Genomic DNA, 17,662 nt, shown 5'->3' on the forward strand with positions numbered 1-17,662 from the left:
CCTGGGGGACAAAGAAAGGAGAGACTAAGGGAGCTTAATTCTCAGGGCTCCTCACCTGCAGTTGTGCCTGTGTGTGCTGAGTTGCTGGGGGTTGCCGAGAGTTTTTGGCTGACCGAGGAAGCCAGGTCACAACGCAAAGCATTTTTATGAATTTCTGGGAAAATTTCTAAAGAAAACTTCGAGGAAAGACACCTTGGTTCTTACCACCTAACTTGCTGGGTATCCTTTTCTCACTCTAAATGTTTACTACCTAAAGTCTTCCAAAACTCTATAGGGTCTAGAGTCTGTTTAGCCCCTAAGGAACACAATTGGATCGCTCCTCTCCCGCTCCACACCCTTCCCGAGCTGTCGCGTGCTCTCCGTGACCCAAACTGAGCGTCTGTCCATAGAAAACTCCATTTCCCATCGGCCTCTTCGCTTGACACCTGTCCATAGAAAACTACATTTCCCAACGTGCACAACTCCGCCTACTAGGATTGTCCCCGGCTCCGCCTCCAGCCTTGACTCTCGCCTTACGTCACGGACCTCCAGTCCCCGCCTCTCACCCTCCGCCAATCTACCGGAAGCCTCGCGAGAGGGCGTGGCCTCCGAGTGATCGTAACGCCCATTGGCTGTCGCGTCGCCGGTAGGGCGTGGCTACGGGAGCCGGGCGGGCACATTTCGAACCGTGCCCGGGGCGGTGGCAGCGGCGGTGGCCGAGGATGCACCCAGCAAGCCTGGCGGCGGCGGGGACGGCCCGGCAGCGTAAGTGGCGTACGTGGCCTGCCAAGGAGATAGGGCGGGCGGGGGGCGGCCACCGTGGCGGTTGGAGAGGTCACTGCAGGTCGGAGGTCACGAAGTCAGGGATCTGGAGCTTCGAAGTGTGCAACGCGCAGAGATGCCAGGTCCGGGTAGGGGCGCGTTGGGGTCGATTCTTCTTATCTTGAGGAAATTATTTTGGAAGTAAACAACTTCGAGCAGGATATTGTATAATGGGCAGAAAAGCGCGACTTTCATTCATTTGCAGTTAGCGATCAGCCTGCCCCTACTCTTCCGTGGTCTTGGGCTGTCGCCCACGTTCCTTAGGACAGTGTTCGTAGCCCTTCGTGAGCTCAGAGGGCCGTGGTTACCCTCATTTAAAATTTGAACTTCTATTTATTGTACTGTTAACCTCTTTTTCTTCTCTTTGTGAATTCGTATTGTTGAATCCCTCTTCATCCTAGTGAGTGTGCATGCATCTCATTTGTTCATTCAACATATCTTGCCTCAGCTCCCTTGTTTTTAGCCCTATGCTGGAATGTGGGTACCTGGTGGTAACCAGCATAATCTAGCCATTGTTAATTTACAGCTCAGAGTTTAGTGGGAAGACAGACTCTAGACTCAGAAGCAAACAAGTCAACAAGAAAATTTGGGAGTGATTAGAGCTGTAAAGAGAATTATCCAGGATGTGACTAGGGGTTGCGGAGGCCTCTCTGTTGAGGGGGGAGGTGGCCGATGCCGGGGATACAGCAGTGCCTAGACAGCCCTGGTTCCTGCCCTCATGGAGCTACCAGTACAGAGCAGAATACAGCGACAGGCTAGAGTGATGGAGCTATGATGAGAAAAGCACAGAATGGTTATAGCTGGGATGGAGGTGTTGTGGTAGCCCACATTAGGCACGTGACCCAGCCTCAGCGTGTCAGTGAAGCTTCTGGGAAGAGGAGTTAACCCAGAGAAGGGATTTGTGGTGAGAGGGAAAAGCACTGGAGGCCTGTGCCAAGTAAACAAGTAGACAAATGAATATATATCTAGCAATTGTGATAAGTACTCAGAGGGAAAAAAGAACCACTGTACATAATGAGAAAGAATAAGGTGGGGCTAGTGCTTTATATTGAGGAGTGAGGAAGGTCTCTCTGAGAAGAAAACACGTGAGCGAAGGCCTGAGTGCTACATCGGCAGGTGTTAACCGTGGGAAGGAGTTCCAAGGTGATGGCCTAGTCATTCAAAGCCTATTGGGGCTAGAAGCTTGGCAGGGTCAAGGCCTAAGAAGAAACCACTGTGCCGGGGTGCAGCGAGCCCCAGGAGAGGTAGCAAATGAGGGTGGTTGGCAGGGCTGGGTCCTGCAGGGCCTTGTGGGCATTTGGATTTTATTCTCAGTACAATGGCCCTGATTTTAAGCAGATGACAGGAGATGTTGTCTTTGGCATTTAAAAAGATCATTCCGGCTGCTCAATGGAGAGAAGGTTGATGCAGCTAAGGATGAAAAGGGGGACCGAGGAGGAGGTCTTTTGAGTCAGGTGAGAGGGGAGGATAACACTGAGACAGTGGGAGAGAAGGAGCGATTGGTTGGCTGGATGCCAGACAGCAGGGCAGTGAGGGGTTCGGAGACAGAGGTAAGTAAGGGCGCAGGCACGGCTGGAGGGCATTGCCAGGAAGTGGTCAACCTGGGTCTGGAGCCAGAGAGAAGTGGTAGCTAGAGACAGAGCCCAGAGCCCAAGACACACGGTGGCTGGGAAAGCCGTCGGTGTGGGTGAGAAGCAGAAGACAGGACAAGGTGGAAAACTGGGTCACATATTTCAGGGAGCTGGAAATAAGTCACCGATTGAAAGAGACCAGTCAGGAAACTAGCTCCGTGAAGGCGGGAGTTTTGTCTTTTTGATCATTGTTGTATCCACCAGGCCTACAGCAGAGCCTAAGTGTTTGTGGGGCTCAGACAGGAAGGAGAAAGAGGCAAGTACAGTGTCTCAGAAGCCAAGAGTTGGAGGTTGGCATTTGGGTACTACATCCAGTGCTGCAAGGACTTGAGTCGGATGACAGTGAAATAATGGCCTCAGCCTAGTAGTGCGGAGATCCTTTAGGAAGCCCATGGGCCAGACCACCAAATGCCGAGGGCTGAGAGGGTGACAGCGAGGGAGGAAGGGCTTGCACCAAAGCTTTCAGTAAGCAGCCTTTCAGGCCACAGGTGGGAGAGGGAAAAGAGAAGTGGGGCTTGGGGACAAGTGGGCCTGGGCCAGTGCTGCCTACTTGAGGACACACGAGTCAGCTTTCAGGCTACCAATAATTGAAAAGAAAAGCGGAGGGGCTAGTAATTGATAATGGGTGCCAGGGATTGACTGCTTTTTATGTGCCAGGCAAGGGGCTGAGCAGTTTATGAGCGTCACTTTGTCTTGGACTGTTAATCCCATTCTCCAGAGGAGAGAACTGAGGCATAGAGAAAGTCACGACACAGACGGTTCCATCCCAGTGTAATCCTACCGCCCTGTTCCCTGTGCCCACAATGGCGCCTGACACATAGGAGGGGCTCAGTAGGCATTGGCTGCAGTGGCATCACTTATTGGTGAGGAGCTGGAGCCTGACTGCTGAGTTCAGGTCTCTCATATCCCCATCTCCTCCCTCTTCCTGACCCCACCCCAACTAAGCACACCTCCGGTTGTCCTGGCCCTCCTGCCTCCAAAATCTATCCGGGAGCATCCCATCCCCACCACCCGCCCCCTCCATCCTGGTCTCCTACCTGGATCACCAGCAGCTTCTTCCCGTCTCTCCTCTCTCCATCCCCACTCCCCAGGCTGTTCCCCACATGAAGCTAGAGGGACCTTTAAAAACTTGAACCCTGGCTCTGCCTCATACTATCTGTATGACTTTGGGCAAGGACCTGAACCTCTTTGGGGTTTGCTTTCCCCATCTGTAAAACGAGGATGCTAATAGCATCGACACAAATGGGTTTTTGTGAAGATCGAGTTAATCTGTAGTGTTTAGAACATGGTCTGGTGGTTAGTACCCAGCTGGGGTTGGATTATTGTAATATTTATCGGGGGATCTGGGCTGGGTTCCTGCTCTTTGCTCACTCAGTTTGGCCCTTTGCCCAAGTCATTTAGGCCCAAGTCCGGGCCTCGGTTTCCACCTCCTTAAATAGAGATGGCCATTGATTCGTTCATCAGGTTTCTGTCAAGTGCTACTTACGGGATAAGACAAAGATCTCCACCTTGGGGGGCTGACATTTTTGTTACTGTCTGGGTAAACAGACAGTAAACAAAAGAAAGAAAACAGCTAGTATCTCAGCTGGTGCTGAGTTCTGTGGCTATAAATGAAGTAGGGAAGGGGGATGGCGAGTGCCACCAAGGGAGGCGCAGTTGGAGACAGGATGATGGGGGAAGGCCCGCTGAGCTGACTCCAAGGAAGGCAGGGAGACGTGAGGACATCTGGGGGAGGAGCATTGGGGTAGAGGAAAAACCAGTGCAGCTGCCATGAGCTGGGAACGTGCCTGGTATGTTCAGTGGGTGTTGAGGCCCCCGTGGCTGGAGCCGAATGAGTGAGGGGGTGCATGAGAGGGGATACGGACAAAGACCTTGTTTGTAAAAGGCTTAGTACAGGATTCTGTGCACAGTGGGCCCCAGTACATAGCAGCTATCCACATCATCATCATCGTTATTTGGATGGATGGATGACAGGCAGAGCCTGACTACACTTGACTGGTCAGCCCATCTGACATCAAAACCAGTGCCCCACTGTGGCAGAGCCGGAGGGAACGCACATGCAGAATGAGTGAGGCGCCCACCCCTCTCTCCCTGCAGCCTCGAAGCGGAGGATCCCTGTGTCCCAGCCAGGCATGGCTGACCCTCACCAACTTTTTGATGACACGAGTTCGGCCCAGAGCCGGGGCTATGGGGCCCAGCGAGGACCCAGCAGCCTTGGCTATCCTGCACCCTCCACCTCGTCCCAGGCAGCCTTCCTGGATGATCCTGTGTCCAACATGGCCATGGCCTACGGGAGCAGCCTGGCCGCGCAGGGCAAGGAGCTGGTGGATAAGAACGTGAGTGGGCTGGGCTGGTGGGCGTGCGGGGAGGCCAGGGCCATCGGGCCAGGGCTTCAGGTAGAGCTCTGCCTCCCAGATCGACCGCTTCATCCCCATCACCAAGCTCAAGTATTACTTTGCCGTGGACACCCTGTACGTGGGCAAAAAGCTGGGCCTGCTCTTCTTCCCCTACCTGCACCAGGTCAGCACCGCCCCGCTGGGGTGACTGTGGTCTGAGGCGGGAGACAGCCTCCGGGCACGGTGGGGGGTGAGTCAGGCTGGGGCAGGCTTGAGGGGCAGGGGGGCTGACTCACCCCAAGCGAGGGTCTCTAGGGTGGGAAGATTTCAGCTCTGGGGGTCCTGCCTGCTCCCCCCACTATCCCCACAGGACTGGGAGGTGCAGTACCAGCAGGACACGCCAGTGGCCCCCCGCTTTGACGTCAACGCTCCTGACCTCTACATTCCAGGTTTAACCCCACCTGCCTCCACCTGCACCCTCCTCCCTCGGGGTGGGCATGCCTACGGCAGAGGTTTAGGTCTCGGAGGCGAGAGTGGTCTCCCCTCTGACCAGTGTCGGTGTGTCTGCCTCCCACAGCTATGGCTTTTATCACCTACGTCTTGGTGGCTGGCCTGGCGCTGGGGACCCAGGATAGGTAAGAGGCGTGGAGCGGGCAGAGTGGCGTGAGCTGTGGGGCTTGGGGGGTTGAGGGGCAGGCAGGAGACTCTCTTGTCCCCACTCTCTCTTCAAAGCTCCACCATGCTCCCATGTGGCCCAAGACAGAGCCCTCAGTGTCACGCTCACCCTAGCCTCTTCCCTCTTTCCTACCCACATTCGACCCATCGCCACACCCCATGCTGGGTTCCTTTCTAAATCCACCTTTCCCCTTGGCCTCCACCACCAGGTCCAGCCTCATCCTCGCCCTGTCCTAACCAGCTGCCCACACGCCTCCTGCACCCCAGCTCCAGCAGTAGCCAGGAAGGTCTTGTCTGAGAGGCAGTAGCCAGGAAGGACTATGTCTCACGCTGCTCAGAAGCTGTCTGTAGCTCCCCTGTTCCCAGACCAAGCCCAGCTCCTCAGCCCGGTTCTCTTTCCATCCTCCAGAGGGCCAGGCGCTGCCACCCCAGGGCCTTCGCGTATCCAGTTCTCCTTGCTCAGGAGTCTGTTCCTCCCTTACATTGTTACCTGCCGAGCAGCTGCTCACCCAAGATATCTACTCGGATGTCACTTCCTTGGGGAAGCCTTCCCACCCCGCAAGCTGGGTCAAGCCCCCACCTCTTACTCATAAGCCCCTGTTCATTTCCTTCGCGGCACTGAAAACAGTTGTCGTTTGAATAAATTAACTGTTGAGGCACTGGACATATGGCAGAGACCAAGGTCCTTCATTCCCAGCCAACTCCTTACTCCTTCAGGCCTCAGTGCAGGTGTCCCCTCCTCTGGGAAGCCCTATCTGACATCCCTTCCTGGCTGGGTCAGGCACCTCCCCTGCCCTGCACTTCCCCCATGCCAGCCTTGACCTCTCTAGGCTGTCACTGAGGACAGGTCTGCCTTTCCTGGAATGGGACTCCCACGAGGACAGGGCCCAGGTCTGTCTTGGTTACTGCCGGGTCTCCAGCCCCACCCGACACAGGCTGTCCTCAGGTGGAAACTCAGGGAGGGTCTGAGCCGGCCAACCGAGTGACAGAGCTTGGGTGCCGGCAGGTTCTCCCCAGACCTCCTAGGGTTACAGGCCAGCTCGGCATTGGCCTGGCTGACACTGGAGGTACTAGCCATCCTGCTCAGCCTCTACCTGGTCACTGTCAACACCGACCTCACCACTATCGACCTGGTGGCCTTCTTGGGCTACAAGTATGTCGGGTGAGTACCTCTACCTTCCCCCCTACCAGTCCCAGCCCTGGGCGCTTCCTCAGACCAGCCTTCCCCTCTCCCCCCAGGATGATTGGCGGGGTCCTCATGGGCCTGCTCTTTGGGAAGACTGGCTACTACCTGGTGTTGGGCTGGTGCTGCGTGTCCATCTTTGTGTTCATGGTGAGCTGGGGCTCAGGGGAGCATGAGCAGGCCTCCTGGGCATAGTTGGGGTCCCCTGGAGGCATCCAAGCAGAAGATGTCAGGTGGGAAGTTTAGATCAGAGTCACATTGCTGAACTGAGGAGCCTGGGAGTCAGGAGGGCTTCCTGGAGGAGGGGGTATCCAGTCTAGGGCCTGAAGGAAGGGAAGAGCGGAGCCAGCCAGACCGCTAGGGTAGGCACACATCCTCACCCCATCTCCTTAACATGGTGGGCTTTCCTCCCAGAATTGCCGTTAGGATGAAGAAAAGGTTCAGCACCCCTGAAGTAGCTTGTTTGAGGGCCCTTCCAGCTGGTGTGGAGGTGCTGGTTATGAGCACCGGGGTCCACCAGGCCAGGGTTTGACCGCAAGCTGTGCTGGATCCTGAGCAGATCACTTCTTTTTCAACCTCAGTTTCCCCTTTTGTAAAATGGGGATGATGACCACGGCACCTCAGGCAACTGGGTGGACCAGATGTGAGCATGCGTGAGGAGCGGAGGGCACAAGCTGGTGGTTGGTGGGCCACAGCTGACTCTCAGATAAACTTTGACTTGGATGTCATTATTTACAAGGTTTTTTAAAAAGGCATCTGGCTTGTGTTTAAAATTGTCCTCTGGCCAACATAAGCTGATGACTGCAGCCAGGGCTGAGCCTGGCCGCCCCCTCAGGCATGGTAGTCACAGTGCATTTCCCCCCCCTCACTCAGAGGGTTGGCCTGGGTTCGCACCATCTCGTTTTCTCTCAGGGCCTAGAGAAGAGCATCACCATCTGTTAGATTTAGGGGAAGCCAAGACGCCCCAGGAGCAGAGACTTGAGCCCAGCTGCTCCCGTGGAGGGGCAGGAGCTGGGAGTGTCCAGGCGCCTGCCTGGCTGAGAGCTCAAGGGTGACCCTTCCCGCTCCAGATCCGGACGCTGCGGCTAAAGATCCTGGCGGAGGCGGCGGCAGAGGGAGTCCCAGTGCGAGGGGCACGGAACCAGCTGCGCATGTACCTGACGATGGCCGTGGCGGCGGCGCAGCCTCTGCTCATGTACTGGCTCACCTTCCACCTGGTGCGGTGAGGGCAGTGGGCCGCGCCTCCAGCTGCTGTTCCTGGCTGCCACCGCTAAGCTGCTCATCTCCCGGCCACCTGCCGGTCTAGGACCTCCCGCCCACCCGCCGTGGCCTCCAGGCGCTGTCCACCCAGCCCGAGACTCTCCCCCTCCTGACCCCCCCAGGTGCTGAGATCCCCAGCTGCACAGGCCACCCCACCCCTGCAGGCGGCCCCTCTTCTGGAAACAATAAACCGTGGTGGGCCCAGTGTGGGTGACCTCTCCTTGGTGGCATGAGGCTGCCCGGCAGGGGGCGGGCCAGCTCGGAAGCTGGCGGTGGGCGGGACGGTTTACAGTGCCTGCGACCCAAAGGTCTAGAGAAGGTTTAATGAGCCTGGCCCAGGCCTGTCAGTGGGAAGCCTTCTTCTTCTTCTCCTTTTTCACCTTGGACTTCTTGACCTTGCTTCCGTGGGTCTCCGATCCTGAAGCATGAGGCTGTCGGGATGGGAGAGGAGAAGGTTCCTTGGTGAACCAGTTGCCCAGGTTCCGGCTGGGCCTCTGCCCTGGCCTGGGGTGCTGGGCACCTGCTTGGGAGGGGGAAGCCTCTTACCTTCACCTCCGTGTCCGAGCTGCTGGAGCTGCTGCTGCTGCTGCTGTCAGAGTCTGAAGAACCGCCGTGCCCGTGCCCGTGCCCGTGGCCGTGCTGATTGAAAGCATGACAGGTCGAGGGCCCCCAAGTTGGAAGCCTAAGCTGGAGGCCTGAGAGGGCTCTAGGATTAAAGGCTCCCCCATTCCACCCACCTCGGGATGTGCTTAATCTCGAGGTGATTTACCCCCAGGCTAGCTGCCCCTGCCTCTGACGGACCCTGAACTTTGGGGGCAGGGCTGGCTGGGCTTGGGGTCACTCACCTGGCCTGTCTTCTTGGCCTTCTTGGAGGTGGACTCCATGGCTGCAGAGCAAGTCGGGTGGATTGGTACAGGAAATGCGCCTCAAGTTCCCCACACGCAAGATTGCACCTGCCCCGGGGTCAAACTTTATAGTGGCCAGAGAAGGTGTGTCCAGAGGGCTGAGGGAGGAGGCGGGACCTCCTGGCCCAAGGAACGCTGAGGAGTCCCACCTGACCTTCGGTCAGAGTCCTTAGCCCTGACTCACAGCCCCTCCCCAGCTTCACCCAACTTCCTCTCTAGGGTATGGGGAGGGTGGACAGTTAGCAGCATAAAAAAAAAGACTCCCCTCCCAGCCTTGGCAAGTGAGCGGGGACTGTGTGGATGGGGTCGGGGTTTGGGGTGGGCAGCTGCAGATTTCTAGGGAGGGGACCAGAGCTGTCATCAGCTTCTCCAAAAAGAGTCAGATGCCTGCTTTTGAAGAAATGAGAGGGAGGCAGCTGCCTGTGACCTGTGTGCCATGAGAACACTGTCACTCCCTGTGTACTAATTGCATGCCAGGCGTGGTTCCAAGGGCTCCACATTTACTCACTTTAACAACCCCTCTGTGACTTGACAAGAAGCAGTCTGAAGGGGTGAAGAGCGTGAACTTGGCATGAGCTTGCTGATTCTGAAGCTACTCCATAGCACTTAGTAGCAGGGTGCTGTGGGGAAAGTCGCTTTGCCTCCCTATGCCTTAGTTTTCTCATCTTAAATGACAGCTACCATATGAGGTGGATGTAAAAATCAAATAGGTCTATGGCCACGCCACCCTAAGCATGCCCGATCCCATCTGATCTTGGAAGCTAAGCAGGGTCAGGCCTGATTAGTACTTGAATGGGAGACCACCTAGGAAGACCAGGTGCCGTAGGCATAAAAAATAAGGAATTATAAGCTGACAAGGTCCTTGCAATCTGTGAGGTCAACCAAGGGTTGCCTCGCCTAAAAAAAAATAATTAATTAAAAAATAAAATGGATTAGTTTCCTAGAACTGTGCCTGGCACAGAGTAAGTACTTAGGAAATAATATTTTTTGAATATTTTTGAAAATAAAAAGCAGATGTTACTACTATCCCTGTTTTACAGATGAGAAAACTGTCAGACCAAACAAAATGATATGAAGCAAATGCAGCAATGAACAGACTATAACTGGGGCTCGCACCCCGGCGGTGCCTGGCCCTTCCATCTCTCCCTGGAGGGCCTCAGCAGAAGGGGCAGCCCAGTCTTTCTTCCCCACCCTGGGCTGGGCCCAGGTCAGGCTGGAGGAGGAGCTGGGGCCCTGAGCCATCTGCTCCCATTGCTGTCAGACCAAGTGTCCTTGAGAGTTCTCCAGCCTACCTCCACCCTGACACCAGCAGCTGGGCAGCCCGTACATATAGCCATGGGCAGGCAGTGCTGGCATCTAGGCAGGAGCAGGTGGGTGGGGCCAGGGGATAACTGAACTTGCAGGTGTCTTCTCCAAAGTCCATAGAGGAGGAGCCTGCCCTGACTGCTGGCTCCACAGAGCCCCGTCAGTCCACCCCCTCTCCCCTGTTGATGGCTAGCACAGCCCCTGTTTAGCACCCTGAAGTTATCTTTATTCTCACTCACTCCTGCGGCATGTGTTTTATTAAGAACCTACTACATGCCCAGCATAGTTCAAGTGCTGGGCGCACGGAGGTTGAGCAAAATTTCCAGCCAAGATTCTAGCCTCATGGGATTGATATTCTAGTGGGGGAAACAAGGGAAAATGTATAGTATGTTAGGAAAGAAAAAAATGGAAAACTAGTTAGTGACTATATAGGCAAACTGTGATATATCTATACGATGGAATATTATTCAGCAACAACCAAAAAATGAACGGACACATGGTACATCGTGGGCGAACCTCAAAAACATCCTAGGTGAAAGAAGCCAGGCACAAGAGATTACCTATCGTACGGTAGCATTCATGTGAAGTGTTCAGGGAAGGCAATTAGGAAGTAAATGAGTGGTTGCTGGGAGCTGAGTGGGAACGGGATTAACTGTAAGCGGACAGGAAAGATCTTCCTGGGGGGATGGAGAAAATATTCTAAACTGATTTATGGAGACAGTTGCACCACTTGGTTAAGTCTTAAAGATCACTGAATTGTAAATTTGAAAGGAGTGTGTTTCATGTAACTTATACCTCAATAAAAGCCGTTAAAAAAAGTAATAGGAGCAAAGAAGAGAAATACAGCAAGAAAGGGGACTAGGTAATAACCGGTATGTTGGGAGGGTTTGGATTTTAGGTAGTCATCAGGGAAAGCCTCATCGAAGTCTTTTTGGTCGGGGGTAAAGTTCTGAAAATAAGAAGGCAAGCCATGCAAGCATGTGGAGGAAGAACATTCTAAGCAGAGGGAACAGCAAGCGCAAAAGCCCTGAGGCAGGTTCGTACCTGTGTGTCTGCCGAACCACAAGATCCGAGTGGCAGCAAGAACGGAGGGAAAGAAAACGGAGAGGAATGGGAGGGGCGTCTTGTAAATCGAAGATCTTTGTTCTTTGAGAAGAGGTGAAATGATGACTGTGGTTTTGCCCACAACCGGGTGCAGGACATGAGAGAAAGTGACTCTTTCCTGGCAGGTCCCAAATTCCACGACTGTGGGGACCTCACCCGCCTTGCTCAGCACCCAGAACAATGTGACTCAGAGTTAGTGCTCACTATCGTTTAATGCATCAGTGGTTTCCTAATGCCAGGCCCTGAGCGAGGCAGGTTGGAACAAGCATAGTGGCTATGAGTCTGGGTCCCGGAGGTCGCTCTGCTTACGGCTGAGTATTTGCTCTACCCCTTCCTGCTCTGTGAACAGATATAAGTCAACACTCTGGGCCTCTGTAAAGGTGGAAAACTTACCTCATAAGGTAGGTGGTTTTGCACAGAGCCTGCCTGGCACAAGCTATATAGATGCTCAATGAATGTCAGGTTTTATTAATGTCCACAAATACAATCTCATGATTCTTCATTGGGGTTGCTACAGGATCCTGTGCTATACACGAGGCAGTTGAGCTTCAAAAGGTACAATTTTATGCCCAAGGACACTGGGCCAGAAGGTTGTGGAGCAGCAGTGTGAGACCTTCCAGACCCAAGACGAAGTAGCTCTCTGCTACTGTGCTAAAATTGTGGGCGGGGCGAATGGGTCTGGGGAGAGTGCGGCCTGGTCCTCCAGACTCCCCTCTATTCACTCTATTATAGTTAGGATGTGGCAGCTTTTGCAGAGACCCCAAAGACAGAGGTTGAATAAGATAGGTTCACTTTTCTCTCCCATGGAAACTTGAGCTGGCGGGAGTCCCAAGAAGACGGGTGGGTGTGAGACCCGGGCTCCTTCCGTGTAGTTGTTCCAGGGTGTCGTCCTTGGACATGTCGTCCTACGGAACCCACCACTGGTTCCTTGGGAAGGGAAGGGCACACCACGTCCTTTTAAGGACCCCACCCTTTGGCCAGGATTTAGATACGTGGTCACATTTAGCTGCAGGAGAGACTGGGAAATATAGCTCCTGGCTGGGCAGTCACACACTCAGCAAAAACCTGAGGACTTCTATTACTGAAAAGAAGAAGGGAGAAGTGGACAATGGAGCCTGCTTCTCACTACTCCCTACTGGTGGCAGTGAGTGTCCCTCACTGCCCTGCTCTGCCTAATCCAGGTTTACAAATGGAGGCCAGACTATTATCTCTACCCGAAAGGACTTGGTCCTAAGGGTATATATAAGCAATGCCTTCTCCTTTGTAGGAAGAAGGGAGCTGTGTTCCCAGCTGACCTGCAATGCTGATGTCATTCACAACTAGACCAGCTTACTCTTGCTCTAACTTTTTATCAGCACACATTCTTCAGAGGGTCGCTCCAACCCTGACGTTTTTACTTAATCACTGTAATTTAGGAAGAGGTTTCTGGATGCCAGTTTTAGTGACCAGGGAAGGCAAGATGGTGTAGGGAGAGACAGTCCTTCACAAGGGCCCTGCACTCCTCCATCTGAGGACTGACATAGCTCATGGAAAAGCAACTGCTTCAAGGTCTGGCTTAGCCTCTTTCCCAAAGTTTACATGAACGAAGTGCCCTGGTCTCATAAACACCATAATCTCTGTTAGAGACTGTTTCCTTTGAACTTAACCACATCCCAGGAGGTGGATGACCTTGAGCACGTGGTACGCAGGGACTCGGTTTCCTTTCCCACAGACGAAAGAGCTGCGCTGGCCTCGGACATTCTGGATGGAGTACGAACAATCAGGAAGTCTTGAAGGACCGTGTTTTGGGAGGTGCCAAGGGGCCAACGGCCCGACTAGGGGAACCCAAGCTCGGCCTCTACCCAGCTGACTGTAGTGTCTAGGGTTTGATTTTACTGCATACCAGCTAATAATTTAGCCTGTTACTGTTTCCAAAAAGCTAGCAAAAGCCTTTTTTTTTTTTCTTTAACGCTTACAGCACCTGTTATTCCTAGGTGGAATCCCATCCAAGTACTAACCAGGGCCGACCCTGCTTAGCTTCCGAGATCAGACACATTCAGGGTGGCATGGCCGTAGACCTGGCAGAAGCCTTGAGACTCCCAAGTTAGAGACAAAAGGCTTTATTACTCACAGCAAGGAGCATAAGCATCAGCATCCGTGTTGGTTTCCCTTGCCCCATGGGGGCAAAGCGAAAGGTCCAAATGGGCCCTGTGCATGCATGCAGTGGGTTGCATTACAAGAGTAGGTCACTACTATGCTTGGGGACCTGCCACCTCATAGCAGGCAGTAGGCAAGCACGCTCTTTGTCCAAAGGGAGCTATTTCCTCATCCCTCAAGGTGCTTGCTGCAAACGCAGTCCTGGGAAGTAGCCCGTGAACAGCTGTCTGGGCCATGCACTCCTGGCACAGCCGGCAAGACGTGCGACACCGTGAGACCTCACTGTGGAGTACTCTCTCTGCCAACAGTCCACCCCTCCTGGCTTCTGACGAATTTTCACACTAGTAAGCCATTCTGTCGGCCACTAGTTAATCTAACAGAGGCAGGGGCCATATTTGTTCGGTTTGTCTCCTACAGCATTTAATTTAGGTTGCGATGAACAGGACTCCGAATAGCAGCGTTGCTACAAGGCCAGCCTGCCATCCAGTCTTGGACCTGTCCAGCCATGAACGGGCAGGACAGGGCCTATTGCAGACAGCCAGGGTGAGGTCTGAGGCTAATCTATCATCTATTAGGACCCACCCGGGGAGGTAAGGCTGACCTGCTGATCCTCGTGTCATTGTCAATACCCCCAAGACCTGAAAGCAGTCCTCCTGCTCCGAGGAGGAGGACGGGACAGTATGACTCATTCTTTCCCACAAGCAAAAACACAGACCGCTGGGGCACAGGGCACTGCGGTTCAGGATTTGTTGTCAAACTTGACTTGGAACGTCACTGCACTGGTTTGGTTAAACCACATGGGCAGTGCCACTGAGTCGTTCAGCCTCCACTGCCATACATGGCATGACCCAAGGCTGCTCGGGAGGCCCAGTGTGATTTTATCAGCCAGACTGGGACAAGGCTGTGCAGGTCGGTGTGTCGCAAACATCTAGGGGTGGGGCTCACATTCAAGAGCTGCTACCAAAGGCGTCAGGCACATCAGGGCAGGTCAGGACGGCCACATCTACCGGCCACATTGCCGGCTGCAGACGTGTAAGGTTCAGGTGGACCAGATGACTGTCAGAGGTCAGGATGTGGTGTTGGATTTAGAACAGGGGAACTGGGCCGCACAGGAGGAAGTGAGCAGTGGGCAAGCGAGCGAAGCTTCATCTGTATTTGCGGCCGCGCCCCAGCGCCAGCACCACCGCCTCAGCCCCATCTCGGATCATCAGGCATTGGATTCTCATAGAAACACCGGTCCCTGGTGCCAGAAAGGTTGGGGACTGGATTCTGGAGGGCAGAGAGCACTGACTGCACTCCCACCTCCTGGGTTTAAGGTGGTCTCTCCCCTGGTACCCGGTCGTTTACTGCCTCTGAGGACACAAAATCAGCGTGTACCTCATTCCAGCAAGTAAAGCTTCAGCTTTTCTATCAGCACCTACTCACACCCGGACCTTTTGTTTGGATCAGACGTGAGAGGAACGAGCATTTTTATAAATTCACAGGGACCACGTGGGCCACTGTAGGGAGACTTGGCAAGCGGGGCACTCAATGGCCAAGTGGTCATTATCTTCACGACTGAGCACCAGTCCAAGAAAGAATCCAGGGGACTGAACCAGAATTACCTTCAGTCTGAGGCCCCTTCTGGTTGGCTCGCCCCGCAGAGGGCGCACCAGTCAGGTGGGCCGGGGCGTGGTGCTGAGAAGGTGCACCACACCCAAGAATGAGGGTGCAAAACTGACCCCTCTGACCTGGTCTTTACCCAGATGGCCTAGAGATAAACCCTTTCTGGGGACAGCCATATTCAGTGACCAAACTGCCTTTTTAAAGTGTGTGGACTACGGTGAACACTCAATGCAGTATATATGTATGTCTTACTGTTGGATTGTACACCTGAAACTTACTGGATTTCGTTAACCAATGTCACCATAATACAAATAAAAATAAAAAATAGATCATATAAAAAAAATGTGTGGACTAGAAAGTGAGAGATGGTTTTTTATTTTTATTTTTTTAAACCCATTTCCACTTCTTAATGATGGTGAAGGCCATGAGATGTCCACTGAATACACCTTGGCTATTGGTCCATTGCTGGGCAGGCTTTGCAAAACACAGAGTACCATTGTCAGCCTGTAAACAGCTCAGAAAGTTGAAATCATGGCACAGTTGAGTTTCAGGGGCCATAGTGGCAATGGCAGTCAGCTGACCAGACTGGAATGACAGCACCATAACCTGAAAAAGCACAATAGTGACACCACTGGCAGAATAAGAGAGGCCCATAGGTCTGACGTAGTCAATCTGTGAGAGTGAGTAGAGCCCTGGAGCCTCCCTGTGAGACGGGACGAGTTTTGGCAGGAGTCAGAGAACTTCTGCATTGGAGACGCATAAAGGTACATTGTATGAAAAACCTTCAAAAGCTTAATTGGCCTTGATGGTGTTAAATCACCTGATGATCTTCCTAGTGCAGCAGAATTATTAGTGATTCCCAAGTTTCTTTAAAAGCCCAAACAGACAACTTTTTCCCTTCGCATGACTAAGATGTGAAGGAGACAATTCTTGGAATAGGTGGAGAAAGGCCTCCTGCGAGGCCAGAGGCATTGGTGAGTTTGAGATTCCTGACAAAGGCAGATGTGAGTGGACTTGAGAGCTGGTCATGGTGGCAGGGTGGGTACAGGGGAGAGCCACCAACTACTGGGAAGAAAACAAGGAAGCAGGTCCGTGGGCAGAGGTGGAAACCAGCCCCCTGGAGGAGGCTCCCTTGCTGAGCACGTCCCATATGTGACCTTGACACCTGTGACCTCACAGAACCCTTACCTCCACCCGTCTTATAGGAGGCAACTAGGTTCAAAGGAGTTAAGTGACCTGCCCACTGCTGCACACCTGGAGAGTGGTGGGCAGTGTCCCTTCTCGATGACTTGGCTCTTTCCCTGGATCACGGGCTCTCCCACTCTGGAGTCCCCATGTGTCTGGAATACTGCTCACTAACTCTGAGTCAACTGCAGTGACTGGAAGGCTTGGCAGGGAAAGTGCCAGAAGCCATGAGCAATAGAAGCCAGGAAGGAGCAGATGTGGTATTTGGCGTCTCGCTTCTGGTATAGGTTTATAGGCCCAAAGGATACAAGTCTTGCCCCCAGTGTACAGAATGCGACCTTTTTGGCTTGAGGGACTTCTAGGAAGAGCTTCTTGTCTTTTTATTCCAAGGGGAGGGAGGCCAAAGCAACATTTGGAACTGTCAGGTTGCAAAGGTCCCACAGGCTGGCCTGGCACCTCCACCCACTCACGGGCCAGGGCCTGGCTTTCCAAGCCACCAAGGCAGGTGGAGACTGTCCCAGGAACCCTTGAGCTAGAACAGGGATTGCTTCCCGTACGTCCCCTCAAAGGCTGTCCTACTGACGACTGACGCCCCCCTCTACCCCCACTGTGTGCTGGGTCCTCGCCAGGCGGGCATGAGGCATTTTCCTTTACCTGAGACAAGTCACGTCCAGGTACCCCTCTCTCCACCTTGCCCTGTTCTACATTATTTTAGCACCTGCCACTCACGCAGCTGGGAGGATAGCCATGTCCTCATGCTGCCCAAGACGGGCCTCAAGTTCTTTTAATAAACTCTTCATGTAATGATGGGGTTGTCCACCTTTTTCTTTGGTCTCTCGGCCCTCGGAAATTTTACCTAACACTGTGGGTTGCTCAGATGCTGCTCTGTGTTTAGGACTAGGTGTCTGGAAGATGGAGGGGAGGAAAGGGGCTTCTAGAGTCCAGACAGGACGGGAACTCCCACGGGTAGGAAGCAGAGCTGGGACTGAGCTGGAGGCCAAATTCGGCAGCATGGTGCCCCGTCCCGTATCAATGCAGGGCTACGAGGGCGGCCTGAAGCAGAACTGCAGGAAAAGCTGAAATTCATGATGCCCAACTGACCTTGGTCAGAACCACCCCAGCTTTAGCAGGGTCCCATCTTCCCCTGGAGAGGGTGCATCCTCATTCCAGCCCTCCTGTGCCCTCAAAGCAGTGTTTCGAGGCGTGCGATACAGTCCACAGTGTGTCATTAAAAAAAATTCATTGAACATGGCTAGAATTTTTTGAAAGGGAAATAGGATAGAAAATATCAGAGCTTACCACAGGTGGGAAAGCTAAGTGTTACTTGGTGAAACTTTGTTGTAATGTAAGATCATTCAAAAAGATCTGAAAGATGCTCTTTTAGGGAGTTCATTTCTAGAAGGGGACATCTCATGGAATCCTGTGATAATTTTGGTAGAGTCCCATAAAGAAAGCAAGCACATGCTGAAATTTATTTTAAAAAGGAAGGCCCTTTTTATTAAAGTTGTACATTTTACTGTCTTCCTTTCAGAACCC

The 17,662-nt window shown here is 53.4% G+C and overlaps 3 protein-coding genes and 1 pseudogene across 7 annotated transcripts in view; 2 read left to right on the top strand and 2 right to left on the bottom strand.

Moving 5' to 3' along the window:
• Nucleotides 1–402, bottom strand: part of KCNK6 (potassium two pore domain channel subfamily K member 6) — a 10,638-nt gene extending 10,236 nt beyond the window's left edge. Inside the window, exon 1 of the mRNA XM_039855002.1 lies at nucleotides 56–402. The gene's annotated coding sequence lies outside the window, so the exon portion shown is untranslated. The remainder of the gene's footprint in view (nucleotides 1–55) is intronic.
• Nucleotides 403–589: 187 nt separating this feature from the next.
• On the top strand, nucleotides 590–8,093 carry YIF1B (Yip1 interacting factor homolog B, membrane trafficking protein). 5 transcript variants are annotated; one of them, XM_039854997.1, is made up of 8 exons: nucleotides 590–744; nucleotides 4,530–4,768; nucleotides 4,848–4,952; nucleotides 5,139–5,217; nucleotides 5,346–5,403; nucleotides 6,450–6,605; nucleotides 6,683–6,776; nucleotides 7,697–8,093. In XM_039854997.1, exons 1-8 carry the CDS (start codon nucleotides 702–704, stop codon nucleotides 7,850–7,852), a joined length of 930 nt encoding a protein of 309 aa, XP_039710931.1. In that variant the 5' UTR covers nucleotides 590–701; the 3' UTR covers nucleotides 7,853–8,093. The 5 variants fall into 5 exon arrangements, with proteins under 5 accessions (XP_039710931.1, XP_039710934.1, XP_039710930.1 ...); XM_039854996.1 differs by having other exon boundaries at nucleotides 601–753; XM_039854999.1 differs by lacking the exon at nucleotides 7,697–8,093 and adding an exon at nucleotides 7,539–7,583 and having other exon boundaries at nucleotides 601–753.
• Nucleotides 8,094–8,189: 96 nt separating this feature from the next.
• On the bottom strand, nucleotides 8,190–11,598 carry CUNH19orf33 (chromosome unknown C19orf33 homolog). The gene is made up of 5 exons (XM_039855226.1): nucleotides 11,594–11,598; nucleotides 11,141–11,364; nucleotides 8,732–8,772; nucleotides 8,433–8,525; nucleotides 8,190–8,317 (listed from the first exon to the last, which is right to left on the bottom strand). Exons 1-5 carry the CDS (start codon nucleotides 11,596–11,598, stop codon nucleotides 8,231–8,233), a joined length of 450 nt encoding a protein of 149 aa, XP_039711160.1. The 3' UTR covers nucleotides 8,190–8,230.
• Nucleotides 9,502–9,620, top strand: LOC120596815 (uncharacterized; annotated as a pseudogene).
• Nucleotides 11,599–17,662: the final 6,064 nt, after the last annotated feature.

The sequence above is a fragment of the Pteropus medius genome, unplaced genomic scaffold (assembly GCF_902729225.1).
Source record: "Pteropus medius unplaced genomic scaffold, Ma_sr-lr_union100, whole genome shotgun sequence".
In the NCBI taxonomy this organism is placed as follows: Eukaryota; Metazoa; Chordata; class Mammalia; order Chiroptera; family Pteropodidae; genus Pteropus; species Pteropus medius.

Coding starts and splice junctions, on each gene's coding strand:
- YIF1B (XM_039854996.1), top strand. CDS start 702: ATGCACCCAGCAAGCCTGGCGGCGGCGGGGACGGCCCGGCAGCGTAAG. Junction 5,404..6,449: donor GCGCTGGGGACCCAGGATAG/GTAAGAGGCGTG, acceptor GGGTGCCGGCAG/GTTCTCCCCAGACCTCCTAG. Junction 6,777..7,696: donor TGTCCATCTTTGTGTTCATG/GTGAGCTGGGGC, acceptor TTCCCGCTCCAG/ATCCGGACGCTGCGGCTAAA.
- CUNH19orf33 (XM_039855226.1), bottom strand. Junction 8,773..11,140: donor GTGGTTCGGCAGACACACAG/GTACGAACCTGC, acceptor CTTGCTCTGCAG/CCATGGAGTCCACCTCCAAG. Junction 8,526..8,731: donor AGGCCAAGAAGACAGGCCAG/GTGAGTGACCCC, acceptor GCTTTCAATCAG/CACGGCCACGGGCACGGGCA.